We start from the raw sequence: 25,118 nt of genomic DNA on the forward strand, positions 1-25,118 counted from the left end.
TTTTTAAACAAAGCTGTGGTTGTTTTTTATATACGGTGAACTGAACATGCATGAAAGTTATAAAACCGATATAATGATTAAAATCCACTTAATTATGTTAAAGTATTGTAATTATTATTGATTTATTTTTGATCAAGCGAAAGCAAAAGAACATTTTGACAATTGCAATGTCAATTTCCTCAAATGTATTTACACGAGTATTCTTAATTCAGTATACCTCACTCTTCAGATAAGTGTGGTCTAATAACTCAAATGTTGAGTGAATATTGTGAGTATTTTCATTGTGCCTTACACTTAGGACAAACCTCAATAAAAAAGAATTAGCTCAGAAAGGAAAATCATCACATTGTTGTTGTGTCGGATAATTTTTACTAAATTGTCCAAATTTTGGCATATTATCACTAAATCAACATTCTGAAGATGCCTTGCTCTTCACATTATTCGTTTTTTAACATAGACAAGGATCCAAACCTATTATCCATACGTTATCATCACAACTTTTTTGATGGCCTTCCACAACTTTATTGATATGACCAATTCGATTTGTTATTCCATGGGTCTGAAAAGTGCCCGGTCCCCAACTTGTGCCTAAACCTGCACAAAGATCATTTGTGCTGCGTGAGCGACCTGGGGTATGCACGCAATCTTTGCATGTTTTCTGCATGTTGTCATTGACGTGAAGGGGAAAAAACCACGCATCACCCTCGCGATAAGAATTTTGCACACGCTGCGTGACGTTTCACAGCCGAACCACTTGAAGACGGAGGTGTCCCCGGAGCCAGGAGGACGCGCTGCCGAGGTGTGGAGAGAGAGAGGTTCGTGTCCTGAAACCAGACAATAACTCGATCATCTCACCCGGCGGCGGGCGCTTGTGTCCGGGTTAAAAAAAAACAAAAACACCCGAGCCGCGACCACTGGCTCCGTTTCCCCTCCGCCGTGGCACATCCACCGTGCGCGCTGCCACCTACACACGAAAAGTAGCTTGATGAGTGTCCAAAGTAGTGGAAGTTTGGAGGGGACGCCATCTTTGGTCCCAGCTCTCCACGTCCCCACCACGGACCGTGTGTTTAGCAGCGAGCCGCGGCGGTGGTGAAGGCCCCGGGAAGGTACCGTGAACCCTTTCCAGACTCTTGTGTCTTTTACCTTTTGAACAAATGGAGCGAGCAGAATGTTTGTGTGGCGAGAAGCTGCTTCGCTAGCTAACGAGACAGAGAACGCGTCGGCTTCCAAAGTCCATTGAGCCTGTGTGTGGCTAGCTGGTAGCACCGAGGACAACAGGACCGTGCTCCCGAGCCCAGGCCACTAACCCCGGGACGGGTAGATACCTAATGGCGATAGAAGGAGCTTTACACCGGGGGAAGGTTAGCTCTGGAGTCGGTGCATCTGTCTCTAAAGCACGCTGCCTTTAGGAGAGCCGACACTAGGCAAGTTGCCGAAAGACGAACAAGATCGATACATGCGAGCAGAGATGTCGGGTAAATTCCTGGTGATGCTTTTACGTTGTATGACACGATAAACACACAAGCTGTGCATCCCATTTAACGTGTATTATAAAGTGTGTAGTGTTCACAGTGTGTGTGCATGTGTGTGTGGTCGTCTCAACCTTGCACAGGGGCAATAGCTCAGGTTTAAATGTGACTTCATGCACCTAACGTCCACTGCAACTATGCTCCTGGCTGTCTGCAAGGGATGCTAATGCACCGAATGCTAGGTAGCCTCGTTTGACCTTAGTGCAACTAAAAGAGCTAAGTGTTGATGGAAGGCTGGATGGATGCCCCAGCACACACAGCAAAGATGTGTGGGATAAAGGCTGCTTAGGGTTTTGCAGCACACACACAAACACACATGATGCATGCTTGGTAATGTTGTTGTTGATCTCATGTGGCTGTCACTCATGTTGAAAGAGCCTGGTTGCACCCTCATCAGTTTCTAGAGCACTTTGTAATGATGCTGAACTTTTGCTTAGTTTGGAGAATTCAAACAGCCTTTGCATTCCTTTGTATTACCACTGTTGTGTGCAATGATTGGGGATTAATGTGTGATGGCTGCCTACACCAGCATGACACTTTTGGGGTAATGTATGGTTGTCACTATATGTGCTGTGTTTTTTGTTTTGTTGGTGCCTTGAATGAATCGAGGTAATCCAACCCATACTGCGCCAGAGGTTTTTAAGACTTCACAAAGTGTCTGCCATAAACAGGTGGTCACTCAGCCAGGCAGCATGGAGTCAAAATGACATCCACAGCCAGGGCTGTAAGGGTTCAACCGCTTGTTCCTGCAGGGGCTTGAAAATAGATAATAGTCATGCACCGAGGCCTTCTGGTAGAAACAAAGGGAAATCCTTGTAGGCACCACATGGCCGATAATGTATTTATGGTGTAGAACTGGTATGAACATTGTGGGTGAAAGGTGAGATGTGGTTACGGCCTCGTCTCTTCAAATTAAAAGTTGTACCAAAAAGCCACAATGGGAAGGTTTTTAAAGCCACAGCGGTTCTCTCAAAGGTTAAGGTTTTTATAGGAACAGAGTCAAATGCCTTAAGCGACCACACCTCGTGAATTATTTTAGTGCCTTTTGTTGAAGTTACGGTAACGCAACAGTTGATCTATCAGCCAATTATGTTTGCATACAAGTTACACAGGGATTACAGGGACGAGCACGTAGTGATGCCGTTTACACTGCAAAATCATCTGGCAAGTTAATGACGAGACGGTTTCTACCTGGCTCTCACAGGGGGAGAGGATGCATGAGCAGCATCCCTACTGTAGTCTTACGCAACCCAGCTGCAAAACTCATTCATACTTGAGTGAAAGATATTAATAGCAGGTATATGTGTGGATAACTAATACAAGTAGGCTCTGTTGTTGTTATTGTGTGATTTGTTATTTCTCATTTTAGGATCTCGTTCTCTGAAATTAATTCAAAAATGCCTGCCCGCTGCACTATGCTCCACAGCCCTTTATACATTCAAAATGGTTGTCTCATTAAAAGCCAGGTTTGGTGGGCAGACCCCTCAGAGTCTGCAGCAGCACTGAAGCCGAGGGAGCTCATGTAACAGTCCCACAGGAGCACAGTATTCATCATTGCCTAGCAGTGGATACATTGCTCTTGTACTCTCATGATAATAGAGCTTGTGAGACAGAAATGCATGTTACTGGTAGGCCGGCTCCTTCTCTGCATTTTGTGTTGTAACAAATTATGTCTGATAGATTTGTTATCATATTTGGTGAGAGTTGTATTATGCTGCTGGTGGCAGATCTGATGGCTTCAACCAGGAGTGAAATAATGAAAAAAAAAGATGTAGAATGAAAGCTGTCTTGAGAATACCACTGGATAATGGGCATGAGTTTGGATTAGGCCTATACCCTCGTCTAGACTGAAATATCATCACCTGTCAGGGTTTGGGATCGTAAATTAAATTTATCCCAACCCTGCTCTCGAGCTCATCGCAACTGTGTCATCTGTCTTGTTTTTGTTTGAGTGGGCATTCAAGGGCTCCAATTAAGCTGATCCTTAAATAACTGAGGCGTACTGTGAATTATTGCTAATCCTCCCAGGCACCATGGAGGAGCTGCACAGCCTGGACCCCCGGAGACAGGAGCTGCTGGAGGCACGCTTTATGGGCGGGGTCGGCGGCAGCACAGGGGGCAGCACTGGCAGCATGAGCGGGGGAACCAAAGTGAGTGAATATATAGCAATGTCCGTTATCTTGTTGTTATGGAGTAATTGGTGAAATACTATTTCCTAGAAAACAGTTATCTAAAGTATTATGTAACTCTTTTATTTCAGGGTTTGACCAATAATGAATGTTCCAATCAAAGTTTTGGAAGCCTGGGATCTTCAAGCGACAAGGAATCAGAGGTACAGGTCCAAATCCTCTTTTAGACTAAAATGTGTGGTAAACTTGCTAAAAAGGTGATTGACTCATTTCACATTGCCAGCCCAGGAGTTGGCTTTTCGGTTTGTCCTGGTGATTCATGTTTGAAGTCACAAACATGCTGTAAACCTCGCTCTTTACAGCATGAGATGTCAACCACCATGTTGTGTCCTGACATTTAATATGGCTTCAAACTGGATTTTCATGTTCATATTTGATGTCCTCCTGTACACTGCAGCAACACACCCACATCACTGCAGCCCCTTGATAATGTCTCTGCAAATGTCCTTTAAGAATACAGTCAAATATTTGCTGCATTTGTTGACAGACACCTTTACTGCATGTAGTTAAGGTACTGGTGAGAAATTCGGGCTTGATCCATAATTCCAATTAGGTCTTTAACTCTCTTGTGAACAGAATCGGCTGGTTACCACCAGGTTCTTTCTCTCATGGTTTTGTCTAAAACTCTTTCTTCTCACTATAGGGTTCAGATGTGAAAAGAGGCAGCTCTCCAGCCTATTCGGTAAGTCAATGATCATATCTGAAAATTGCTTCACAAGTGTTGCTCAGTGCAGTTTGCAGCGCTCCCCCTAGGTTAATTGATAATATAAAATAAACAATACTAAAAATGGAAAGCATGCATGAGAGTTGCTTAATCCTTAATCCATCATTATTATTATTATTATTTAAAACACTTACTATATATACTTTATGCTTTTTGTACTTATTTACAACTTCTTTTGTTAGACCCCAGAGAAGAAACAACCAGAAACTCCAAGAGGCAGAAAAAGGAAACCTGAGATCCAATCAGAGAGCAGCCAGGGTGAGCATCTTTGTGTTTAACAGGTTTTATGTTGACTTTGTTGTTTACGTTTATCATTTGAAGTATTTTAATGAAATCCAATAACTCTTTATTTTACCTTCACAGGAAAAACCATTGCGCGAGGACCCAAAATAAGTGATTATTTTGATGTAAGTTTGGTGTGAGATGTTCATGGATATGAAGTGATTGATAATCCTTTGTGCTTAATATGTCTTTATTAAACATCTGGCATAATCCCATTCCTGTTTCTAATAACACCAGTATGATTGAAACGGAGCCTCTGTCAGGTCTGCAATGTTAATCCGGGATGTAATTTGTGTCCTCTTTTACCTTTTTAGTTCCAGGGAGGAAATGGGTCCAGTCCTGTGAGAGGTCTGCCACCAGTGCTTCGCTCGCCCCAGAACTCACATTCCTACTCCACTCAGGGCTCTGCTGTGAGAACCAAACTTGTTCTTAAAATCGCCTTTGCTGCTCTAGTTGTGTTTGGTCCTGTTACTAAAAGATGCTGCCTCTTCTGTTACAGGTTAGACAAAATAGCTCATCTCCCACTAGTCTGTCTTTTGGGGACCACATGATGCATCCAAAGCAACTAGCAGTCAAATTTGTTCAGGTGTGGTCCACGACTGACGAGAGTCCAGTCACCGTAACTTCCTGTAGTCACTCTTGAATGCGTGTTGGATCACTGTGAGTTTTTAAAATGTGTTGTTTCTCTCTCTAGACTGACCTTACAGTGTTGAAACTGGCTGCCCTTGAAAGCACTAAGAACCTTGACCTTGAGAAAAAAGAGGGCAGAATAGATGATTTACTAAGGGTGAGAAGAAAATCTATACTGTCTACTTGACTGGCCTGTGATGTTGATGTCATACACACAATGTTTGATGAAAATTAGTTTGGTACTGAAAAATGCTTAGTTAGTATTTTTTCTGACTTTTGATGTTTGCTTCTGCTTTGTAGGCAAACTGCGATCTCAGGAGACAGATAGATGAACAACAAAAATTACTTGAAAAGTACAAGGAACGCTTGAATAAATGCATCACCATGAGCAAGAAGTTGCTCATAGAAAAGGTAATTGTGTTGTTTCTCCTTACCCTTTAAGAACACTCAGTGTGTATGTTATATATTTATATGTTTTGTTTGGTTCTTCAGAGCACTCAAGAGAAGCAGGCGTGTCGAGAGAAGAGCATGCAGGATCGACTACGTTTAGGCCATTTCACCACAGTGAGACATGGTGCCTCGTTCACAGAACAATGGACAGATGGCTATGCCTTCCAAAACCTTGTGAAGTAAGAGTCTTATATTTGTATTATATAATTTGATTATACTTTTCATTCGTTTTGCTTATTATAAATTGTTATTTTACCTGGAAACACCTGCAAGCTTCCCAGTACAAGCACTCCGATCAAGTCTCAACCTTTTTCACAGATCACACAGATCACATTACCACGTGATCACCACCTCAGCTTGAAGCACTGTCAGTAGTTGATAGGATTCTATTACTAAACTAATACACTCTTCATTAGCGCCAAGTTAGTTAGTTTGCAGGATTACGCAAAAGACCATTGAAATCTGGGTGTATGCAGGATTTATTTTTCGAATTTCATCCTTGATTTCTCAAAAATAACGAATAAACCTTAAAGGGGGAAAAAATCTGGCATGTTTGGGTGACTGATATTTATGAGTGTGTGAAATTTTGTGTAAATCTACATAAAAATCCGGATTTAGTGAATTTGGTTTAACAAGGGCTCAAGTTGGGCCTTGGTGGGGCCTTATAAATACAATGAATGGAACACAAGTATAGAAACTGCTTAATTAACGAAAGTCACTGTTTTCCCATCAAAAGGCAGCAAGAGTGTATAAACCAACAGAGAGAGGACATCGAGAGGCAAAGAAAACTTCTTGCCAAGAGGAAACCTCCATCCTCCAGCAACTCCCAAGCACCAACCACAAACTCGGAGCCAAAGCAACGCAAAACCAAGGCAGTGAACGGAGCAGAAAATGATCCCTTTCTAAAACCCAGCCTACCTCAGCTGTAAGTCCTGGATTCCTGTTCATCATAGATATCAGAGCAGTCCAAATAACTTCTACCATTAATCTTGTAGCGGCAGGGGTAATGCAAGTGTAACATGACTGTTTTTCCATATGTCCTTCTTCCTGTTTAGGCTGACATTAGCAGAGTACCATGAACAGGAAGAGATCTTCAAACTGCGACTCGGACATCTTAAGAAGGTTTGTCAGCTGCTGAAGCAGGCAGACATTTTGTATCTGTCCAGTGGGGAATTTGCTTCTCTGTGTATGGTGACATAAGAGCTTGCTTATAAATGTATTTCTTTAGTTACTCAATTAGTTCAGGACTTATATAATGGGGAGCTTTTACACAGCTTAGAAGTCAAGACCTAATTGGAGTCAGTAAATTATTAAATGCTGCAAAACGTTTCCTTTATAAGAATGATTGAACATATTCAACCCAGTTTCCTGAGCTGAACCGCTGCTGCTTTTGTGTGAATCCCCCTAAGGATTGAGTTGGCCTGTAGTTTGATGACGTATTCATTGTTTTCCCGATGAGTAAGCCTTGCAGACAGCCCCTGACAGACTCTGTACCAAGGCTACCCTTAATATTTAATACAGAACTTTTCAACTGTGCACAAGTGGGTTTTGATGAGCTCCTCTCCTTGTAGTCAGTACTCTGAAGTTTCTTCTGAGCCTTTGTGTGTTGTGCATTTGAATCATTTATAGGAGGAAGCTGAGATCCAGGCGGAGCTGGAGCGTTTGGAGAGAGTGCGCAACCTTCACATTCGGGAGCTGAAGAGAATAAACAACGAAGACAGCTCACAGTGAGTCTGAATCAATGTCTCTGACAGTTACTGCATTGCCACTGGAACATGATGAGCTCACAAGGCCAAAGAGCTTCTTGACTTCTGTCACGTTTGTCATGAAACGGTAAAGGTGATGCTGAAGAATCTGTCGATGATACTTGTGTCTCCATCTGTAATTTTGTTTTCTCTGCTCTTTTTTTCAATCCACAGATTCAAGGATCATCCAACGTTGAATGAACGATATTTACTTCTGTACCTTTTAGGGAGAGGAGGCTTTAGTGAAGTTTACAAGGTACATTATTAGATGTTAATATCGTAGGTTTCAATATAAAGACAATTTCTATTCACGTATAAGCCATCGTTCTTTTGTGTCCTTCAGGCTTTTGACTTGATTGAGCAACGATATGCTGCTGTGAAAATCCATCAACTTAACAAGAACTGGAGAGAAGAGAAAAAGGAGAACTATCACAAGTATGTAGCTTCACCTGCTTTATGCCATCTTTTATTATTCATCAAACGTTTAAAGAAGTTGTTTTGATGCCGTTCACTTTCAGTTCATGTGTTAGTCCTCTCTATAAACCTCAGTACCTGAGTGTCACTGCAGCATCTACACCTTACTTCTTTGGTTGCTAATGGACATGTCATTCCCCCCCCGCTCCACAGGCACGCATGTCGGGAGTACAGAATACACAAGGAACTGGACCATCCCCGGATCGTGAAACTTTTCGACTACTTCTCACTGGACACAGACACGTCAGTACCTTGATGCATTTTCCAAAACCTTTCATTTGGTTGCTTTGAGACATCACGTTAAATTCTGATCACTTGTTTTCCATTCGATAGATTTTGCACCGTTATGGAGTACTGCGATGGCAACGACTTGGATTTCTACTTGAAGCAGCATAAGCTAATGTCAGAGAAGGAGGCACGGTCCATAGTAATGCAGATTGTGAATGCACTAAAATACCTGAATGACATCAAACCCCCAATCATTCACTATGACCTTAAGCCAGGTACATATCCCCCCCTCTGGACAACTTTCGACAGTTGCAACTTCATCAACAACCCGGTGCTGACTTTTGTCTTTTGGTTTCCAGGTAACATCTTGTTGGTGGATGGCACGGCCTGTGGGGAAATCAAAATCACAGACTTTGGTTTGTCCAAAATCATGGATGATGACAACTATGGTGTGGACGGCATGGACCTGACATCACAGGGTGCAGGCACCTATTGGTGAGAACAAACAACCCACATACACATGCATTTAACAACATGTAGGCAGTAGTTTCATGTTGCAGCTGTTTGACAGGGGTTCAGGTTTAACAGGTTTTTAACAATTGGGTATTGCAATTAATATCTGCAACCTATTTAATAACTGACCATACAGTAGGAAGGTCCAGCAGAGACACACACACGACCAACCACACATCAGTGTCACCTATCAATTGTGATGTATCACTCTTCCGAAGCATCAGACATTAATTAAACCACGTGTAAGAACTACCTAAAATGACAAACTATCTTTGAAAAACTTGTACTTTGATTATGTCAATCCACTTACATGGAGGAGGTGTGGTTTATGACCTTAACTGCAGTTGCCATGTTGTCCATCTTTATGCACAGGATTGCAATACAAAAATCTGGATTCAAAACGTAACAACTAACATGTCAAATAAATGTAGTGGACAAAAAAGTAGAAGGGAGGAATTAGTGACGTTGAAGGAGCACAAGTATCTTAGATTTGTACGTAATTACAGCACCTACAGTGCTGACATTGTTTACCATCACTGGACATGGAGGTTTGTACTGACTTAACCATTTCTTGTTTTATTTTGGTCAGGTACTTGCCTCCTGAATGCTTTGTGGTGGGTAAAGAGCCTCCAAAGATTTCCAACAAGGTGGATGTTTGGTCTGTGGGCGTTATCTTTTTCCAGTGTCTGTATGGAAGAAAGGTAAGTTGGGAAATCAAGATCTTTTCCTTTTTAATGTTTGTTTTTGTGTTGTAATTCATGCCTGATAATTGCACTTTGTTATACTTTGCAGCCTTTTGGCCACAACCAGTCACAACAAGACATCCTGCAGGAGAACACCATACTCAAAGCTACAGACATCCAGTTCCCTGTCAAGCCTGTTTCCAGCAATGAAGCTAAGGTAAGTGAATCCTGTCTTGTGTTGATGCCCTGTCCACACTAATGTGGATATTTTGCAAAACAGACTTTTTACTTTGTGTTTGGGCCACTTGTCCATAAACGGTGTTTGAAGTCCCAACATTTGTTATATTGCCATATACCTTCAAAAGTGTACATTTTAAAAGAAAGTTTGTGTTTCCATGTGTGCATGTAAACTGCAGCGTTTAGGGAAACAATGACATCACAGTTTACTTCTCCCATTGTTGCTCTGTGAGATGAGCATGCGCCAGAAACAACAAGGTCACTGGGCGGGCTCACAATGTTCTCCTCTGATATTTGAAAAAAATAGATATTTTGTAAAATGAAGGTCATGTTCATTTTCCAACAAAAAAGAAAATATCTATTAAAAAAATTATCTACTCACTGACCTTGACATTTTGCACACTGCCTGTCCCCTCTTTTAGGCCTTCATTAGGCGGTGCCTGGCATACAGGAAGGAGGACCGCATAGATGTCTACCAGCTCGGAAGCGACCCCTACCTTCTCCCTCACATGCGGAGGTCGAGCTCCTCTGGAAACCTTCAGATGAGCGCTGGCAGCTCCGGACCAGCCTCCTCCAGTATCATCTCATACTGACGCCATCGAACTGTGACAGAAAGGCAAACTGACCAAGTTGCTCCTACGCCCGCAGCGCTCCGCTCGTGGGATAGGCAACAGCCAGAAAGGAGGGGGGAGCAGGACACAGGTGGGGAGATCTCACCTGACACCCTCTGACCTGTGCCAGGCTTCTTCTTCCTCACCTGGACTTAATAAATGAAGGGACAGTGAAGGGATGTTTTTTAAAAAGAACATGGGTAACAGGATCTTTCGACGGTCCGACGAAAGCACTGAAACTGACAACGTACCTTGAAGAAAAAGTGACTGTGCACTCTGTTCAGATGTTGCAGATGGATAAAGCCTTAAAGAGCCGAAGGGAAACTTGGCAGCCCGCTGTTAAGATTAAATAACATGGTCCTGCCAGGGTGCAAATGATTCCGCTGCTAGAAGTGAATATACTGTGAGGAGAGGACAGTCATTGTTAAGTAGAACTACAAAGATTTCACTGTTGATTTGGCTCAAATGTTTTTGTTTTGTTTATTTTCCACAAATATTAGGCTTTAATTTGAGTTACTTAGCCATGGGAATGTAATGTTGTAGCATACAAGTGGCATCTAGTGACATGTAGGTCGGGGCAGCGTACTTAACTTTTAATGCACAAAGTAACCAAATGTAGAAAAAAATTACAATGTATAAAATCCTATGCAGGAATATTAATTAACAGGTAGATTGGAAGCTGTTTATGCTATACATGTGAATTCTCAAATTTTGAGCTGCAGCAGTAACGTGTACAAAGACTTAAAAACAAAACAAATCTCCCCGATGTAAAACTAGTTACCTGGAGTGGTTTCATTTTGCTGCTTTGTTGCTCTTACTTTTTCAAGGGCTCTATGTTCCACTTCGGGTATAAATTGTACAGTTCTGCTAAGAGTGAATAATAAATGCCAGGAAACCTTTTTCTCCCATTGAATAGCGTTGAACTGTGTTTAGTTAACGTCCATATATATCACCCACATTTTAGGATGCTGTGTACCAGAATTTACCTCAGTTTTCTGAGATTATACTGATCCCATGTGGCTTTGTTCGGTACTGCATCACTACACCAAGGGATGCTCACAACATGAATTTAAGCGATGAGCATAAAAACACAAAACAGAGGGTGAGATTAAGAAAATACATCAGTTTAATCAAACGGATACTTTTTTTTGTACAAAATCAAAACAGTTAAATATGTCATGGCTGCAGCAGCAAGCAAACCTGCTAATAAACTGGAAATCCCCTTCAATGTAGTCATGGAGATTCAGTAGTTTCACCCCTAAATAAGAGATTGCAAAGAAACCGTGTTGCACATTAGAAAGGAACCCGTTTACCACATTTTCACACTTGCCTAGAAAGTCCACATCAAGTTTGTTAAGCTATTACAAAAGAGTTGTGGTCTAGTTTTTTTTTTTTTTTAAGTTGTCCTGCAACATTTATTTACTCTGCAGAGGAGTTTGAATCATTCATGTCCCTTTCTCACTGTCAAACCTACTGGACGGGACTTCTTTTCTGATTAGACAACCATTTCTTAGGATATCTGGCCGTTTGGCTGCAGGTGGAAAAACATCGGCGTAATTCCAGTTTTTAAGAAAGTCGAGTCCTCACACAATCTTCAACAGTGTGTAGGAGCAACTTGCCAACAGAGTAGTGCAGCTAATAGACTCTGTGTGTTGTAAAGGCGTGAGAGTGAACTGACATCCTCAAACGGAGCTCTCTGCTAAGAAGAGTCTGAAGAGATTGGGATATTTATTGATTCAGAGGTGGTTGCTGATGTAGAGACTGGCGTTCTGGTCAGCGAACTGTTCATCTGGAAGGTGGAAGACGGAGATGATGTGTATTGTGTAACAGCAGCAAATGTGTTCGCTGTCATGGGGTGAAGAACAAAGTCAGATGGAGGCAGAGTGAAACCAGGACCCACACCGGGAAGGTTTAGTGGAGGAAATTGTGGAAGACCTGTGGGGTAGAACACAACATGAACTAAATCAGGACAGTGTTTGTGGAATTAAACCATAATTAAAGAATGCAGTGCCTATGTACATCTCTGAGGCCAGGGATAAAAATATATAGTTAAATATACAGTGCGATTTTGTGTCTTTAGTTTTTGGGCAGGTGAACATAGACAATGAATCCTATCAATCACAATATCTAAAGAGCAGATTTTTTTGGGGGGATAAATGTAGAATGTCATCTATCAAATTATGCATTGAAGTGCTACTATCATATCCCTTGTCTACAAATCATATTCTTACGGTAAGACAAAACAAACTACTGACATAAAAACTTGATATTTTTTACAACTGATCCGAATTCACACCAAAAAAACAATACAATACCTTGATGTTGTAATGCAAATCCAGGAGGCAACGATTGGCCAATGTCTGACAAGGACATGTTGAGGTTTGGCAAATTCGGAAATGGTGGAAGACCTCCAGGTAAGTGCATTAAACCTGTACAAAATATGATTTATACATAAGACAATGTTATGTTGTTATGAGTAAGAGTTGCTACAGGTTTAGCCTGGAGAGCTACAAGCACAAAAATAATTTGGACTCACCTGGTATTGTCAGAGCAGGATTGACAGACAGAGGAATGCTTTGTGAGGGGGGGGCTTGGCTCAGCAGTGGAACTGTCGGGTCCTCTGAAAATAGTCATTGCACAACATATTGTTGAGGGATCCTGGCTTGTACCTTTTACTTAGTGTAATTTAGTTCTTAAACTTTTTTGAATTAATTTCACATCTGCACTTCAAACAGCTGATAGCGTACCTGTCAGTAGAGAGTCGGCGGTCTGATTAGAGTTGACCGACAGGCCGGAGAGAGACAGCTCTAATCCAGTCGATGCAGAAGACGATGACGCAGCGACTGGAAGGGTTGGAACCACGGCAGAGAGATGGACCTGGGGACAAGAAATCATTTTATCTCAGCTCATGCTCACGACATGCGGAACCAAGAGGATACCAAAATGATGTTTGTCTTTGGATGCAAATTATGTTTATTCTGAGTTACCTCTGTGAAGCCGTCTTTAGGTGAAGGAGATTCCTCAGGTGTCTCTGCAGGGAAACTGAACTTCTTGCCCTCTGCAAATGGGAGGGTAGGTATCCGGTGCAGGTAGCCATAACCAATCCCACAACCTAGACTGAGGTGAGAGAAATGCAGTGATCATGTGAGGGCGTCCAAACATTTCACAGAAGCTTCAAAGATCAAAACCCCTGAAACGATTTAAGAAACTGAAGGAAATCCTGTGGTATAGTAGCAATTTAAAATCCTGCCCAGTCACTGATGGTTTCCACACAAACTCTATTAAGTCCATGTGTCGATGGACAGGGAAATATTGATTTCTAAATTTACTAAGAAAAGCAACGAGATCTAAAAACAGCATGTCTAATAGATATAAGCATACACTATAAAAATGAGATTCTCTTATTTTTTTTAAACAGGATTAAAAAAGACTTTTCACCAAATGTTAGATGAGAAATTTGAGGGGTTGTTTTTCAGAATCATAGCAAAAAATATTAAATTACTTTTGCTTTTATGTCACTGTATGTGCCTTAGACGAATGATTGTGTTCTTCAATTCGTTTCATAAAACAGTTCAGTTCGGGTAGAGGATTTCCTTGACGATGGTCATACCTGCCCTCTCCGCCCCATCCACCATTGGGCCTGATGATGACTTCGCGGCAGTTGTCTGTGTCCGTGTTGTAGACGTACATCTTCAGCTCCTTCCCTTCGTGGGTTTCAATGAGGGAGAACAGGTCCTCGCTCTGTTCAGAAAGCAGAGAGGCACGGTGACTCGTTGTCCCCTTCATGTCAACACTAGCGCCACATCAAGCATCTGCAAAGTACCTCGCTCATAACGGTGTCGGCTCCTATGATGTAGTCGGCGTGGGCCCTCAAACCAGCCAGGGCCGCAGGTGAGTTTGCCTCTACTTCCTGTGCTCAAACAAAACATCAAGTCACTCATTCACATTCATCTTTGAGGGTTTTTTTAAAGCATCTGCTCTTTTATTTGCTACACTCACCAAAACGTGCCAGATGTTTTCATTGGCTCCTTCAAAGCTGCAGAAGCGGATGCTGACGCCCAGCAGCCCCTGTCCTCCCCACATGTTGCTGGGTGTGACGGTCGTCTCCCTCACTGCCATGGACTTGCTGCTGTATAACAGCATCTTGATGGGCCTCTCCACGTTCACCTTCAGCAGCTCCTTCAGGGTGTCATTGTCTCTGCTCTGTCGGCGGTCCAAACATTCACATCACGTATGAGACAGAGGGAAGCGGGTCTGGCAGCTACAGGTAGTTAATGTTCTGATAGGAAACTCACCAGCCTAGTCTCACAAATGGAAAGGATGAAATCAAAGAATGGCTCCAGGCCTGCTTGGCGACCAGGGGAATTCTCCTGCACCTGTAAAACACAGCATCATAGAGATAGGACAATAAAGCCTACAGGGTGAGACATTAATACTTTATTCTGAGATGTAGGCAAAGGGCAGTGGGGGAACACGCACTCACAACTTAAGCTAAATTACCAATAGAATAAAGTGAAGATAGAAAATTTATAGTATAATATTCTATATTCAAAAGTGTACTAAAGTAATTATCAACAAAATACACTTCATCACTGAATCAAGAACAATCAATCATCACTTTTTTTAATCATGTCATTATTAGACATTTCAGCTTTCTTCTTCTTCCTAATGTCAAAATGAAACCAAGGTCATGTGATGGCACAGATCACAGTAACTCGATAACACTTCCTCGAAAATATTTCTGACATGAAATAAATCTGACTTAACTGGTTATCTTGCTCCTTTGAGCAGCCCTCCCAGTTTGATTACTGCATTTCCTTAACAGATGCCACACTTGAACAACTTAACCTAACAGAGTTGACTGCCACTTAGAGTGAAGTGATGAATCCAAATAAAACAGCATCAATTTAAACATGGATGCGCAGATCCAACTTTTCCGTCCCACATACTGATCCCAAGATATCTGCCTGATTCCAATTGCCACCAACAGATATCTGCACAACTCAATAATAGTGAACTCTTCACCACACCTCACTGCATCAGGGCAAACTTTCACAATTGTGTATGAGCTAATCATCATCTATTAAAACTGGCTACAAGGAGTGTTTCCCAGCAGTGAAATCTGCCCATCTTTTTAAAAGTCCAAACCACCTATTATCTCTTCCAGGGAGGTTGGGGTTTCGTCCCCGTTTGTTTGAACTTGCTGGATATGCAAAAACTCCTTGGATTACCATGGAACTCTGTAGGAGGATGTGGTCAGGAGAGAACAAATTACATTTGAAGAATGAAAATTCACTCATCTACTCATCTAGTGTTTGAGTCCACAAAAACACTTTAGAAGTTTCAGGAGTAACAGTGTTGCAGCCAAATCCAATCCATTTTAAGTAAATGGAGACATTTTTTCTCTTTATGAGTGAAGTAACTCATAAAGAGAAAAAAACACATAAAATGCCTTCATACTGCTCCTGTGGTGTCATCCAAGGGTTCACACGTGGATCACAGAGGACATTTAGGCTAAAAACATGGTGCAAATGATGAATTTGAATGTTACGGCTTATGGACACTGGGATGATGCAATGGATTTGAATTGGATTTGGCTGCAAAGTAATTTACCTCTGAAACTCCAAAAGTGTTTGGTGGACTGAGACACTTCAACCACCGCTCCGTCGGCATATAAGCGATGAGTAGATAACGAGTTGATTTTCATTTCCGGATGAACTATCCCTTAAACATTTAGTCTCTGAGAATAATTCACAGATCTCCATGAATAAAACCAGGCACATTTAGGGTACTGATATCAAAGAGTGTGTGCAACGTGGGACTGTGAAATAGTATGAAACAGTAACAGAAGATTGACAACTGAAGATTATGTCCAAAGCAACACTATGCATCTCGTCCAGAGGAGGCCACACGTCCTCATCCAGCTGTACCATGTTGAGATATCTATGTTTTGTTCTCTATCTTATGAATATATTTTACTATATTTTACCTACATTATATCCTGTGAATCAATATTAGCTGTGTAATCTATAGAATTAACATTATTACAACTGTTTCTTTTATCCAGGAGTGATATATAATTTCTGGACTCAGGTACAGGGTCAAACACAGAGTGCAACCATCTGAGGGTCAATCTGACCGCAAAGTGCAGCTTGGGGATACGTGAGAAGGAAATCCATCTTGAGATAACCATTTTCCAAATTATTATGAGGAAAAGATATTAAAACCTCCTCTAAAGTCTAATCTGCTGGGTCTCTCCACTGTGAAAAACTCCCTTTTTTAATAAGGGCATAATGGTGGGAGACACCTGGTGGACCGGACCTTCTCTCACAGAGATATGCTTGCAAAAAACTGCACTTTGAGAGACAGTATACATCTGGCCAATTGCAGAGTGCCCTCAAGAAAAGAACCGCCTCTGTGTTGCACTCTGTGTCTTTTACAAATACTGTGGACTTGGGAAAGTGGGGGCTTCTTCTGACATGATCCAGTGACCTGGTGATGTGTCCAGCAGAACTCCAGAGACTCTCTGTAAGTATTGTTCTTATACAATAAACGTATTACTGTGAAACTTTTGAACACTGATCTTGTCTAAATTATTAACCTTTCCCACTTTCAACCAACAGGGAGGTGCAGGAGGCATCAGTGGGATAGGTAAACGTTCTTTTGTTTGAAATCCTCAAGTGGGAGCTCCACGCCCATCTCCCAGAAGTAATGCAGTGGTTATTCCGGTTACACAACAAGGAAACATCCAGGTTATCACTCTTCAGATCCAGTCTGTGGTTATCACACCACGACACAGAGGAGTTCGCCCTGCTGAGCCCTGACACGACAGGAAGTCCGCTCTCCGTCAACAACCACTACGCATGCGCATGTCAATAAAGACGCGCTGTCAAATCGATCATACACATTTATTCTGTTAACAAGCGTGAGGCGAATCAGCTGCTACGTAAAAACATCGATCAGCGGGACAGACACACACACGCAGACATGTGAGGTTCACTTGAGAATGAAGGTTTCTCCAGGTCAACAGGTGGGCGGGGCGTGAGCTGCAACACTTCATCCACACAACACGGCAGCTGACAGGCGGCTAGCTGCTAGCCTCGAGCTACATGGCTGACAAGCTACAGGAACCTCTCCGGTCTCCCACCACACAACTTCTACTGGATTCACCTGAGCTGCTTCATTTCCACCAGAGGGATTTTAACACTAATGTCTGCTCCTCTTCCTCCTCCTCTTCCTCCAGGTCCCAGCAGCTAACAGCAGGTTCAATGCCAGCAGCTAACAGAGTAAACACATGAACACAGCAACATCTGTCTCTTACTCTGAGGACGTGGTAGCCTTCCGTTCCTCCTCCTGGGATCTCGACGCTCTGAGAGAGCCCCATGTTTCCCTTGAATGTGTGTGTTTGTGTGTGTCGGGGTGTTAGCAGCTGCAGGAAGTGGCTCTCCTCCAGATCATGTCCGTATAGCAGCGCTGTGTTTCCGGCTTGTCCTGACTCCTGAGTCCTGACCGCCTCAACTTCCGCTCCCGAGCAGCAGCAGCAGCATCAGAGCTGTGTGGCGGCTCAGTGGCGTCAGGACAGGACTTCACTCATCCTGGTTTCATCAGAGACCGGTCTGATCTTTCTTTTTTTTGCAAAGATGGATTGACAGCTGACCTTCTATATGCAGACAATGATATCCGAAAAGTTTTGTCAAAATCTGGTGATTGTGCATTTTCCTGAATATGTTTTGGGTGGGTTATTATCCAGTGACAGACACTTCTCCGGATGGAAAGTGAAACGTAATATAAGAATAAGTTAAAAATGTATTGATCGACACAGTGAAATTCGCTTGTTACAGCAGCACACAAATCAGAATGAGGTAGACAAGAGAATAAAAAAAAAAATATATATATATAGGGTCAATTCTTAATAAAGTTTTATAGTTTTAGCTGTGTTATTTTCCCAATTCTGCCGATGTTCTAATTTACCTGACAGGACGGCGATTCCTATAGGACGCGGGGAGTCGGCGAAGTTAATTTAGGGACACCGTAGCTCTCACCCTCTCTCTCTCCCCACTGCCGGTCCTGTGTGTGTGAGGAAGTGTAGCTGGGCTCCAGGGGTGGCTCCTGGTACACGCGACATAGGCGGTTGCCTAGGGTGAAAAATGACGTGACACATGCAATGTAAAACAATATATTAACGTCACACCATCATCCCCTAACCGGAGGTAGAAGCGCCGCGAAAAGCGGTCCGTCTAATTTCCTCGCCCATGTTGGAACCATTTGGCAGGCTGTCCTGTTGGCAGGACTTCAACCACCTATTCATTGCACATTATCTAATAATATGTAAATTTAAAAACAAAGATGAACCATAACCATTTCAAATTAAATATATTTAAAAAAAAATTTAATTAAATTAAAAAATTAAATTAAATTTAAAAAAAAATAAAAAAAACTGCGCTGACACATCCTGCGCAGAAGCCCATTGCGCAGGAATTGCGAGTTTTTTTATTTTTTTTTAAATTTTTTATTTATTTAATTTAATTTAATTAATTTGAGACTGATTTGCCTGTGTTCAGGAGCTCTCTGATATATGGAATATCAAACATTTTTACTGAATGGATTTGGAGATTTTTCAAAGTAAAGTCCAACATTTTCACTGTGGAATAGATCATTTCAGGATTGTCGCTGTAGAAAATCGATAATTAATTTCAGGATACTTCAAAGTACTGCAAAAAAACTTTGCACAATGAGTTCAGATTGAGACTGATATGCCTGTGGTCAGGAGCTCTCTGACTACCTTCATATTGAATATTAAACATTTTTACTGTATAGATTTGGAGATTTTTCAAAGTAAAGTTCAACATGTGTACAATCAATCAGTTAATTTCTGGATATCTTAAAGTTCTAAAAAACACTTTGCTCCAGTAAAACTGAAAAATCTCCAAATCCATTCAGTAAAATGATTTGAAAAATGTCTTAATCTATACAGTAAAAATGTTTAATATTCAGTATGTAGGTAGTCAGAGAGCTCCTGAACACAGGCATATCAGTCTCACTCTGAACTTATTGAGCAAAGTGTTTTTATAGAACTTTGAAATATCCAGATATTAACTGATTTGATTGTACACATGTTGGACTTTACTTTGAAAAATCTCTTAATCCATTCAGTAAAAATGTTTGATATTCAGTATGTAGGTAGTCAGAGAGGTCCTGAACACAGGCATATCAGTCTCTCTCTGAACTTATTGAGCAAAGTGTTTTTACACATGATACAATAACCTTTTCTCTAAGTGACGCATTGGTTAATGAGGTATTTTATACTTGCACTCTCCAGCCATGGTTTATTGAGATATTTTTCATGAGTCACCTTGCAATAGTGACGATTCTACTTAATTAGAATTTTTACTTCCGATGACGAGTAATGCCTTGCACAACAGCACCACAGTGCGGTGAGACAGTCTGACATTCAAGCCTGGTGCTGACAGAGTTCTGTCTTTGTCTTGTCTTTTTATTGTCTGGTGTACTGGATCTTAGCTACACATGAGTGTGTGGAGTGTTGATTAGATATACAGGATAAAACCAGTCAAGAGTTTTGGAAGGTGAGTGATGACTGTCTCAGCCGTCATCATCCTGTCAACACAGCTCAGTATCGTCAGAGAAAATCACAGCATTACTTTTGAAATGTGTTTATTTCTTTTTTCAGATCCCTGCTGCTTATGATCTGATTGTATAATCAAGTCCGAGCAGAACCGAAAGCCAGAGAAGATGTGAAAGAATGAAACTGTCTGAGTGATGGAACAGTGATAATAAGGGATATCATCAATGCTTTGAAGAACACTGGGCTGCAGGAGCAGATTGATGTAAATGTAATTGAATATCTCTATAGTGCAGCTGCTCTTATCAAATAATTTGAAATAAACTTGCTCAGTATTGTGATTCTCCTCATTAATCATCGCTTATCCTGTCAGTCTTCTCTCTGGGGGCAAAACACTCATGATATTTTTAAAAACACATTCAAGAGAATAGATATTGGTGTGAAAAAACACATCTATGCTCTTATTTTCGAGTTGAATACATTTTTATCCCAGCAGACTTTATTATATTTTATTATCAGTATTTTGATATAATACGTATTCCTATTTTCTTGTTGTAACTTTCACTTTTAAAAGCACTTGGGTCAACCAAGTTGTTTTAAATGTGCTATATAAATAAAGATGACGTTGATATTGTTGAGTTACAAAGTGCTTCACTAGAGGATAAAACAACAATTAAACAACAATGAAACAATAATGAAATAAAATATAGTTACTTTTTTTCAATTATTATTTTACAATTGTCTCCTGCTTGAATTATAAATACCTAAGCAAACTGGTGGCTCCGACAAAGATCTTAAAACACTTCTGACAGACATGTCATTAATATGAGCTGTATATTTCTAATATTTAAAAATATTTCCTAAAGACACTACTGTGATTGATATTCAACCTGGTGAGACTTCTGAAATAAAGAGACTAGAGAATCATAGTCTTTTAAGTGTACTTTATTCCTTGCAACGAAGGTCTGACAATCATACAGCATACGAAGAGCATTCTGCAGAATGTCAAAGAAACAGTAGCAGGTGCATGCTTTTTATGCAGATGCAGTGAAGAGATGTGTGTGTGTGTGTGTGTGAAATATGTGTTGTGAGATCTCAGTGTATGAGAACTACTGTATTTGTTATGAGAACTATGTGTGTGAACTGAGTGAACATTAAAATCCCAGGAGATAAGACACAGACACATGCTGAAGGCCTCCTGGACACAGGTTGAAGGCTTCTTGGTGGTCTTGGTTGGGGGAGAAGAGCACAGTCTCATATTTGTGGCCCTGATGCCATCTTGGCAGTTACACAAACAGAAATAGTATGCATAAGCAGAGATAATATTTAGTGCGGTTTAACGGACAAATTTTCCATTACACTACCTTCATTGTAAGAAGATGTGAGTTGAGATGATTCTTCGAACGTGTCACATGATGTCCATTGACAGTGTGGTTTGTTATTGTCCCAAATTGTTGCTAAATGTCACACACACAACTGGAGACACTGTTGCAACACATCTTGGAAACCCTCCCGTAAGAAGCTCGCTCTTCATCCTCTCAAAGCGCAGACATTTTCCAGTCCAGTTCACCACCACAGCCCAGGATGTTAATAAAAAGATTATTGAAGTCACACTTTTCCTGCACAAAAGATGTTCATTGAATTTTGGGGGCTTTTATTTTGTAATCACTCCTGTATGTTGTAATTCCCTAAAAGGTCTGGCATATTTAGGCAAGGCAAAATTATTTGTGTAGCACCTTTTAACAGTAAGACAATTCAAAGTGCTTTACATAAAATATAAAAGGCATCATGACAAATTATTGTTATTTTATTTGATTCTCGCTTCTCCGATGTGAAAAATTGCTGATTTCCCCCATCATAAAAGTAAACTAAATAAGATTATATGTGTTTGTTTTTTCATGTAAAAAACTAAATATACCAGGAAAAAGAAGCTAATTGCAGAGATCATGTTCATCTTTGGAAAATTACGATGTTTCACTGTATTTTCAGATGTTTTAGGTTTGATGACCATGTCAAATAATTATAATCATCATCATCATCATCATCAGCAGCAGCAGCAGCAGCAGCAGCAGATTAATCAATAATAGAAACAGTGATTAGTTGCGGCCATTTAAAACTTACATTCTTCATGGTTCCATTGTAACAGATCTTTATTAGCATTCTTTACCACCACTGAGTTATACACTTTACGTGTTGACACTTGCTCTTTTAAGGTGCAGATAAATAAACTCTGTATTTCAGCAGAAGCCTGCTGACGCCTTAAAACTCTGTGATCACCGCTCTGGATCGCTCTCGCAGATTTATTTCGTCTTCGGTCCAGCGAGGAATTTACAGCTGAAGCTGCAGAGAAAGAGCACTGGGCTGTTGTTTGGGCATTTAACACAACGCACAGACACGGGGCAGGCGGAGGAGGCGAGGACGACACTAACAAAGAAGTGTCCAGAAATGAAAATGTCCATAATTTGATAAATATCTATGGCTTGCTGGGCTCCCCGTCTAACACCCACTCACACACACATACATACACATAGATTTCTGCGAACATCACAAGTGGTTACAGTCAGGGTCCCCTCCTCTTCTCTCTGTACACCAACTCTCTCGGCTCTGTCATTCACTCACACGGCTTGTCCTACCACAGCTATGTTACCACACCCAACTTATCCTCTTTGTTCCCCCCAATCTGAAACACAGGTGGCAGCACGAATCTCTGCCTGTCTGACTGACATCTCTCAGTGGATGTCCACACACCACCTGAAAAATAACCTTGAAAAGACTAAACTACCTTCCTTCCAAGGAAAGGCTCTTCACCCCACTACCTGTGTATTATCTTTGACACCTTTGTGTTAGGCCCTGGACTCAACAGCCAACGCTCTCTAAAGGCCAATTTATGCCTCTCCGTTTTTTTTATTACGGACAGATAAGACCGCCCTATCCGTCGTGAAACGCCCTCTCCGAGGGCTTCGGACAGCTTTTCGTACACGTCTGATTTTTCTAACTATCCGTCTTCATGTTGGAGACCCGACCAGTGATGCCGGTAACGCGCTACTTAGTAACGCGTTACTCTAATCTGACTACTTTTTTCAGTAACGAGTAATCTAACGCGTTACTATTTCCAAACCAGTAATCAGATTAAAGTTACTTGTCCAAGTCACTGTGCGTTACTATTTTGTCATTAATAGTAAAATATATATTTGATTTCGTGCCGCGGATGGGGGAGCAGCCGCCCTCCGCTCCGCGCAGCTGGGGGCTCGGTGTGCAGCCCGCCGCAACGTATTTTGGGGGGGTGGGGTCCTCGTCCGCCGCGCCTCACGGCGTCTCTGGTGCGGGGGCTTCCTTTCTCTTGGACCGAGGGGTTGTGTCCGTCGCCGGTGCGGAAGGCGGGCCGTCGGCGGCGACTCTGGCCGCGTGCCGGGCCCCACTCCGCTGTTTCACTCATTACATGCGATAACTACATAAGATTAGACCAAAGTTACACATTTAGACATGATATCAGCCTACATGTGGTTTTATACTCTTGTTTTGTTTTATGAAACCACTCCTTGCTTCTCTAATGCTGTGAACAACAGGTACAATGTTCATAAAACATGTTGAAAAGAATTTAATAGTTACATTTATAACCAATGTATAAATAGTAAGTTTTGCCATTACAGTGTTAACAGTTAAATATGTCAGGTCAAGAAAGACTGTCTTAATTTTATTTTAGAAAAACAAGTATTTATGTCAAGTGAAGTCAAGAAAGACTGTCTTTATTTTATTTTTTATTGTTTTATAAAAAAAAGAATTATTTAAGTTAAGTTAATTCAAGGAAGACTTTTGTTTTTATAAAAACATGTATTTTTTCAAGAATTAGTTTTTAAGTTACATTGTACATTGTTGTTGTGTACATTACTGTTAAAAATCCACTAATAAAGTGACTGTTGGCAAAACCGGTTGTCATTTTTATGTTGAGCCGGCGGGGGTGTTGTCGGCAGCTGCGGAATGTAACTAAGAAAGTAACTAGTAATCTAACTTAGTTACTTTTAAAATCAAGTAGTCTGTAAAGTAACTAAACTACTTTTAAAAACAAGTAGTCTGTAAAGTAACTAAGTTACTTTTTCAAAGTAACTGTGGCAACACTGGACCCGACGGACCGCTCTTGGCTGTGATTGGTCCGCGAACGACATCATTTCCGTATGACGTCATTTCCGTATTTCCGGACATCAAACTTCCTGTTTACTTGTAGCAACAAACACGAACACAACTATGATTCTACGATCAATGTGACGTGTGTGTTAAGCCAGCGGAGTTGTCCGGCTGACGGTGGCTCGTTAGAGCACTGAGGGCATGTGTGCACGGTCACATACGGTTATAACGAGCTTTCAAAACGGCGCTAGCAGGCTAGGCTAGCCACCATGCTAACTGCGGTGGTAACAGTGCAAGAACCCGCCGTCACGACTTTAATTCCACTTCTATCATGACACTGTTTCTATAATACCGTCAGGTTAGAAGCAAACACTGGATAGTAGTTGTTAGTGCCGGGAGTCCCTGCTGACTGTGTGTGGAAGCTGGGGGGGAGCTAGCTCCGGGTAGCTTCTAGCTCAGGGGTCTCAAACTCGCGGCCCGCGGGCCAATTGCGGCCCGCGGGACGATATTTTGTGGCCCCCACCTTAATATGAAAGTTTAATGTTAGTGCGGCCCGCACAAACATTGTAGCAGCTCCGCTGTTAGCTGCTGTGTGGGACAATGTTATGATGTTCTGGTTTCCTACTCTGTGCCTGACCAGTGAACGCAGCATGCAAGTGTGTGACATGGGGGGCGGGGTCGTGTGTGTGTGTGTACGTGTGAGAGTGAGTGAGAGAGAGAGCCGGGAGAGAAAAGAGTGGCTTTGGATGTGCAGTGCAGGAGGGTGAAATTAATAGTTTTCCGCCCTCTTTCGCGCAGGTCATGATGTATCCAGTGCTTCATTTATAAATCACAAGGTGCCGGAACGCTAAGTACATATCACAGCGCAGGTACGACGAGCACAGGTCCCGGAACGCACATAAAACGCCGCTTAAAACAGCACACACATGCCACTTACAATGCAGTGGGACTTATTTAGGCTATACTGCAGTGACGGTATCAGTCTTTATGTCAGTGATTAATAAAGTGGCGTCTTGAGCAAAGGCGACTTCTGTGTCCAGCGGAACGGAACACACACACATACACACATATTCTAAACCGCAGCAGTTTATAACACGTCATTGAGCTAATATCTACATTTT

The 25,118-nt window shown here is 41.6% G+C and overlaps 2 protein-coding genes across 4 annotated transcripts; one reads left to right on the top strand and one right to left on the bottom strand.

Moving 5' to 3' along the window:
* The first annotated feature begins 734 nt into the window (after positions 1 to 734).
* tlk1a (tousled-like kinase 1a) lies at positions 735 to 11,203 on the top strand. 3 transcript variants are annotated; one of them, XM_061089221.1, is made up of 22 exons: positions 735 to 815; positions 3,558 to 3,679; positions 3,790 to 3,861; positions 4,362 to 4,400; positions 4,625 to 4,700; positions 4,806 to 4,849; positions 5,039 to 5,134; positions 5,224 to 5,310; positions 5,419 to 5,511; positions 5,655 to 5,765; positions 5,847 to 5,983; positions 6,541 to 6,729; positions 6,860 to 6,926; positions 7,434 to 7,531; positions 7,724 to 7,805; positions 7,893 to 7,984; positions 8,177 to 8,266; positions 8,357 to 8,526; positions 8,611 to 8,746; positions 9,354 to 9,465; positions 9,557 to 9,664; positions 10,107 to 11,203. In XM_061089221.1, the coding sequence occupies exons 2-22, from the start codon at positions 3,563 to 3,565 to the stop codon at positions 10,275 to 10,277; spliced, it is 2,187 nt and encodes a 728-aa protein (XP_060945204.1). In that variant the 5' UTR covers positions 735 to 815; positions 3,558 to 3,562; the 3' UTR covers positions 10,278 to 11,203. The 3 variants fall into 3 exon arrangements, with proteins under 3 accessions (XP_060945204.1, XP_060945206.1, XP_060945205.1); XM_061089223.1 differs by lacking the exon at positions 735 to 815 and adding an exon at positions 826 to 1,106; XM_061089222.1 differs by lacking the exon at positions 735 to 815 and adding an exon at positions 1,122 to 1,475.
* A 195-nt stretch (positions 11,204 to 11,398) lies between these two features.
* Positions 11,399 to 17,817, bottom strand: gorasp2 (golgi reassembly stacking protein 2). The gene is made up of 10 exons (XM_061089224.1): positions 17,617 to 17,817; positions 14,591 to 14,671; positions 14,295 to 14,498; positions 14,119 to 14,205; positions 13,906 to 14,036; positions 13,283 to 13,412; positions 13,043 to 13,172; positions 12,832 to 12,915; positions 12,611 to 12,724; positions 11,399 to 12,230 (listed from the first exon to the last, which is right to left on the bottom strand). The coding sequence occupies exons 1-10, from the start codon at positions 17,677 to 17,679 to the stop codon at positions 11,995 to 11,997; spliced, it is 1,260 nt and encodes a 419-aa protein (XP_060945207.1). The 5' UTR covers positions 17,680 to 17,817; the 3' UTR covers positions 11,399 to 11,994.
* Between the last annotated feature and the right edge of the window lie 7,301 nt (positions 17,818 to 25,118).

Source organism: Limanda limanda, chromosome 16 (assembly GCF_963576545.1).
Source record: "Limanda limanda chromosome 16, fLimLim1.1, whole genome shotgun sequence".
In the NCBI taxonomy this organism is placed as follows: Eukaryota; Metazoa; Chordata; class Actinopteri; order Pleuronectiformes; family Pleuronectidae; genus Limanda; species Limanda limanda.